A 6,308-nucleotide genomic window follows, 5' to 3' on the forward strand; every position below is an offset into this window, starting at 1 on the left:
TTCTGTAGCCATTCGTCATTTGTGTACACGCTTGACATGCCTGCAACCAACTCCATCTCCGACGACGACTACGACGAGATAACCAGTTACATTCGCCAGCAACGTCCAAGAAGTTTAACAAAAGAAGAACGTCTTGATATTCTCCGACTTCACGCTGAATACCGCGGTAGTGGTGCAACTAAAGTATCAGCTACTATCGCTCTGCTTCTTGGACGGAGTCAAAAGGTGGTGAAAGATGTCTGATCTGATAATCTACGCACCAAAGTAGTACACGCTGTACCTCCTCCAACAAACAATCACCGCCGAGGCACACGCATACCACGCACACAAGCAGTCACGTCGATGGTGCGTCAATTCATTCGCACCCGGAGCATGACACGAACCCGTACAGTTGCAAAAGACGTCATGGCACTACTGCAGGAGCGTGGTGTATTGACCTGCAATGTTTCGAACAAACAAGACGTGTTAAACTGTTTGCGTCGCGTTCAACAATACTTGCAAAACTTGGGCTTTAAGCGTGGAAAGCGACGCGGGCAGGCAACCTATGCCGTGTCGAAGGCCCATGCTGCTGCTCGTGACATCTATGTCGAACAAATGACGAAACTCGCCCCAGGAACTCCTGTGGTTTACCTCGATGAGAGCTACATTCATCATCATTACGCCCGTCATCACGACAGTCTGTACGATCCTACCGATGACGGAGTGGTCAAGGACAAGCACAAAGGCCGCCGCCTGTGTTTCATCGCTGGTATTATGGCTGGCGCTCGACCTGAGGACTCACGTCTTGTCGGCTTGGATATCTTCCAAGGCGGCGCGAAGCCGCGACACGAACCGAAGGACTACCACGGGATGTTTGTCCACGACTATTTTGTCAAGTGGTTTGAGAAATGCATGGACGAGGTCGAGAAACTTGGGAAGCATGGCGTTACCTTTGTCATGAATAATGCAAAGTACCACAAGGGTCAACCTGCTGACACTCCACGTGGCACGTGGCGAAAGGCCGATCTATTGTCAGCTTGTCAGCGGTTCAATGTGGACGTCGAAAGGTTCGACTTGAAGAAAACGAAATGGGCTCGGCTCAAACCTGTTGTGGCGGCACAGGTCGACCCAGTCGTCGTCACGATGGCGAGGTCGCGTGGGCACGATGTCATCTACACCCCGCCGCATCATTCAGATCTTCAACCTATTGAATTGGTGTGGTCAAAGGTGAAAGGGGATGTTGGAGTCCAGTATACCGTGGATACGACGTTTGACGATGTGCGGTCACGATTGTCCGCCGCATTCGATGCGTTGCCCCCTGAGGTTATTTCGAACTGTGTTCAACACTGCGACAAGCTTCTACAAGACATGTATCAGTTGCTGCTCACGAGTGAGGTGAATGAAGACGACAGTTCATCCTCGGATGAGTCATCGGATGACACCAGCTCGAGTGATTCCGAGTAGTCAGTATTGTGAACCAAAACTCGTAGAAACCGTATGCCTCCACAAATGGATATGTATAAATAGAGAGAATATGTTTCGTGTTGGAAAACCCTATTTTTTTAATACTCTCAAATGCATTATTTGTCGTAAACCTAATCACTGGTCCCCTCGGTGCCGTCGACCTCTGTAAATTGCAATCGTCAAATGATACATTGAATATTATTATGCATTTGTCATTTTTACAAGGAGAAAAGTAGAACCGTTTCGGCCAACAAAGTTACCTTGTTTCTGTGTTTAGGACAAATACAACGGACAACTGGATCAACACCGTATGATTGAACATTGACATCAATTAAAAACTTAGCCAAATACAAGACAGCACACATGTTCCTAAGTCTATCGTACTTCAAGATAGATGATATAGTCCCCGTGTGACTAGCGTAGTCGCTCACGAACTGCTCACAAGTTTGATACTTCATATATTCACGTCCCACAACCAAATGCTCTGATTAGCGTCTGCGATAACCTTTAAACATTTCCTTCTTGTAGTTGTGCAATGCTCAAAAGAAAGCATCGCTTGGGTTCATATGGAACCACTGGTCCCAGACTTCCTTGGATGAGTGAACAGTTGGCACAATCATCCGATGAACAAAGTAAAAGACTGACGTTTACCGATTGTTGTAGAGGAAACGCGGAGAGGCTTTGAAACAGATTGACGCAGGCGATTCGCAATAGCGTCAGCAATCAATTGATGTCAGCGTCACTCAATACAAATGGCTGCGCACTTGACATTATTACGACACCTCCAATCGGTGCTTCTTGAGTCACCATAAGGAAGCGAGGATCCACTGTATCACTCAAACTATTTGTGGCTAGATACTCACCACAAGTCTTGGCATCTCGCAACGGCACCTAGCCTTGAAATCTTGGAAATCGAAGCACCGTTGATGTGAACCAAAGACTCTGTACGCGCTGCCACAACGACGCATACTGTGCAACGACACTCATTGCGCGATTATTGAGGTTCGGACGACTAATTCTGCATGTGTCCACCGCAGGTGCCTTTTGTCCAGTCCCTTGTTCCAGTCGACACTAACCATGCCAATACGCAATTTGCTTGTACGGGGAGAGATATAGGCATTTGCTTGAACTTGCATGCGGCACTCGGCAAACAGAGAGCACACATGCAGACAAGGATATGTATCTTCATTCACGAAGTGATGGATTTGGCTGTCGTATTCAGTACTTGCTTTCTTCTCCCAACGCAGCCTGATGGATACGTACTCACCGAGTTGATTACGATTCAGATCAACATCTTTCCACTTCAAGATCATCATCTCGTTGATGTTACAACAGCCGATGAAGCATGCGTAGAACTAGAAACGGGCATACAACCAGCGAACGGGTTGAGTTGATGATGGCGAGTTTGTGCACGGTAACAGGGTGCGCCTTTTTTCTCCTCCAAATTGTTCTAAATGGCATACTGGTAAAGCCAGCGACGAACTCTCGGAACTTGGTGGCCTGAGTAGGATTTGGCTCAATGCCAGCAACTTTTAAGTATGCCACCAACGCGGTCTTTGCCAAGGAAATTGTCTTCGCGCGGCGACCTTGCGTTACCATGAAGTAGATGAATAAACGCAGTGCAAAAGCTGGTGCCGTTTCTGAAGCCGCATCACGTGAAGGCGCATCATGTTTTCGCCGCAAAGACATGTCGAGGCTGGATATTTGGCGTCAGGTTGTCTTCTCGGGTGAAATGAAGTTCAACTAGACGACCCTGATGGATACCGCGTACTACTGGACCTCCGTGGCGACAAAAACGTGTTCTTGAGCGGGTCAGCAGAGGAGGCAGGGTTATGGTCTAGGGGGCCGTGAACCTGTGCGGGGAGTCGGATATCGCATTCCTTGAACAACGATAAAGCTCGGTGACATATTGCATGACGCTGGAGTAGTATCTGTACCCAGTTTATTGCATGACGCTGGAGTAGTATCTGTTCCCAGTTTCGGACGAAGAGCAAGAGAGCCTTGAAGATCATATTGCATTTTTCCAACAAGACAACGCCTCTATCTAGTTGTTGCCTCTCATCGTAATTATCATTGTAGCACGTGTGTAGCCCAGTTCCTCATGGACTGGCCTATCAAGAGCCCCAATTTGAACGTTCGAGCCCTCCATGCTTGCGAGGCGGGCGACAAATTGACAATGCGTCTGTCTGAATTGAAGTGACAAGTTGATTTGTCGTGGAGAATGATAGGTACTGACAACTTGAAGACTCATGTTGACAACATGTCTACACGTTTGGCTGACTAAGTTGGCTGGATAAGTTGTTTTGAAAAATGGCGGTAGCATCGACAATTAGTGTAGTGCCCATATGAATATAACCGAAATGTATTCTGCACTTTCTAGTATGCTTAACATTTAGGATAGGCTTGAACAGTCTTTCGATTTCACCACACTGCAAACTCATGAACATGCCACAATGTTCCATTTCTCAGACACACTACAAGACGGTTGGTCTATCTTGTCACACAAGTGCATGATTTGACGAAGTTACATCAGTTCATGAACCACAGCTCGAAAGGCATTTTAGCAAATGAGGCATGTTTGACACGAGCCCGAGAAACTGGAGCGCTATCAAAAAGGAAGGATATCCAATTGCCTGTGCATGCGCGTACTGTAGTTTGTACTCCTACATGACAAGGGATGTCATGCGACGCAAGAATTTCATCTAAGTTTGCACATGATGAGGGATCTAAGGATCACACCATGGAGATATTACTCTGTTGGGCAAATATGATCTGTCAATACCGCTTCGTCGTTGAACACATCGATGGTGTGAGCAATCTTTGGGCCGATCTACTCAGCCGCAGGAGTCAACCATCGCCTGATTTCATCACCGAATTCTCGGGCTATGAAGGATGATGAAAAGGTCGTTCAGATGATACCATCTACTTTATTTTGGCTTCCAAAGACAACCAAACTGTGGGGTCTATCATCCATCTTGAGCTTAATATCCATAGCTGCATATTTAACCAATTATAGACTAAAAAGTAATTTTGCTTCTGGTAAATGTGTATTGTGTGTGCTATCAACTTAGACCACTGCACAGAAAATTATGCTTGCGAGTACTTTTTCGTTTCACCGTAGGACCTTGTGTTTCTCTGACACAAGATCGTCTCAGAGCTCGTTAACGAATCCTTTGCACTCGGTTTAAAATGTCCCGCCTGAAAAAAATCCGAGCAAAAGCACGCATTTCAGGGCTTGCAACTTGAAGATGCGAACGCTTGTGACAACATTTGGGTCTTACTTGTATGACCTTCATGCGTTGTTTCAGTTTTTCTCTTCCATTTCTTCAAATAGGTATCTCGTTCGCCCATAGCAACCTAAAACAGATGATGTGGATGTGGCGCTTGCAATTCCATTACCCTCTGGTTACGAGCACATCAGTGGTGGCATTTAAACGGAAAATTCAATAATATAAACGTTTAAATGCGTTTAAATTGATGTTTAAACGTTTTAAATATAATCATTTTTAAATATAACAATAAAAAGTTGCAAAAAATGCCGCCAGCCCCGGCCCGCCGACCAAACATTGTTCGGACGTTGTCAAAGGCTCTAGGCCAGGTGTACGTAAAAGTCATCAGCCACGAAGCTGAAGGCCCTTCGTGGCGTCATGGTTGAGCTGATCGATATTTCAAGGCGTATACTTGCCATAGTCATTTAGCAGTCATAAAGAGTTCGCGACGGTTCACACCTGCTAATGTTCGGCGCTCAGCGCTGTTTAGTGATTCTGACTCAGAATGAGTCGGGCAGGCAGACGCCCTCGAAGAGGTCACCAGTTCTACCTTGATGCCTCGGAGGCCCATGAGATTCGCAGTTGTAGGCTCCTGCGGCCAGTTGGGCACGTTCTCCTGAATTTGGCCATGATCGAGGATCTCCTCCACTTCAATGTCATCATCCGACTGATTGGTGCCGCTGCCACTGCTGAGAATCTGGCTCCACTCGAAGAGAATATGATCTCTGCGTACTTCGGGCTCGACGTCATCCGCGTCGGAATCCGTCGGTTCGTGAACGTCGAGGTCGTCGTTTTGCTCCGCTTGCACATGACCGACCACATGGCGCTCGGTTGCATCGACGATGCGCCCAGACGTCGCCGTGCTGTTGTATTCATAGAGCGTCATTGACGATGAGTTTGTTTTGCGCACGGCCTGCCTCTTTACACTAATCTGCTTGGCCTATTCAGGGGCCAGCCGATTTCGCTTGGCGGTGTGAATCAGCGCCATTTCGGAGAACTATCGCTTGCATGTCGCCGTGTTGATCACCACCGACAGCAGAGTCAGCGCCAGCTGCGGCATCTTGAACGACAGGAGAATGTACTGCCAAAGTCGAGTGCCGATGACGAAGCGAGCTCCGACGGCTCCAGGTCGTATAACGACAGACCCTTTTGATGTCACCGCAAGACATCGAGACGAAGATACCCGACATCGTCGTCGATAAACGGCTTATAGTACATGGTGGCGAATTTGCCCAGCTGTCCCATTGACGTCCGGTCCGTCTCCGGCACTGCTGAAATACGCCGTTGTACTTGGGATGCAACAAAAGGCACATTACGAACAGTGGCTACTCGCAATCGGCCCAGCGCTTTTGAACGCAAGGCATCAAACACTTCCTGTCTGAATGGTGCCAGAATGCTAAAGCGATGGCGCCGTAGTTAAGGATGAAGTCCGCCATGCTGTTGTCGTCACGCTGCAGGCGGAAAGAAACCGCTATCAGAGGTCTGATGACGGCCTCGGCGTCTGAGAGTATTGTTCAGGAAACGCATACCGTACTTGACATGTCTGTTGCGAAGGGAAAAAACCTGTAAATACTTATTCAATCAATATATTATTTT

At 47.5% G+C, this 6,308-nt stretch overlaps 1 protein-coding gene across 1 annotated transcript; it reads right to left on the reverse strand.

Moving 5' to 3' along the window:
* Positions 1–5,198: 5,198 nt before the first annotated feature.
* On the reverse strand, positions 5,199–5,598 carry H310_03588 (hypothetical protein; the record flags this gene model as incomplete). Its single annotated transcript, XM_008867510.1, has 2 exons — positions 5,199–5,207; positions 5,263–5,598. The coding sequence occupies 2 exons, from the start codon at positions 5,596–5,598 to the stop codon at positions 5,199–5,201; spliced, it is 345 nt and encodes a 114-aa protein (XP_008865732.1).
* Positions 5,599–6,308: the final 710 nt, after the last annotated feature.

This window comes from Aphanomyces invadans (genome assembly GCF_000520115.1).
Source record: "Aphanomyces invadans strain NJM9701 unplaced genomic scaffold supercont1.5, whole genome shotgun sequence".
Taxonomy (NCBI): Eukaryota; Oomycota; class Saprolegniomycetes; order Saprolegniales; family Verrucalvaceae; genus Aphanomyces; species Aphanomyces invadans.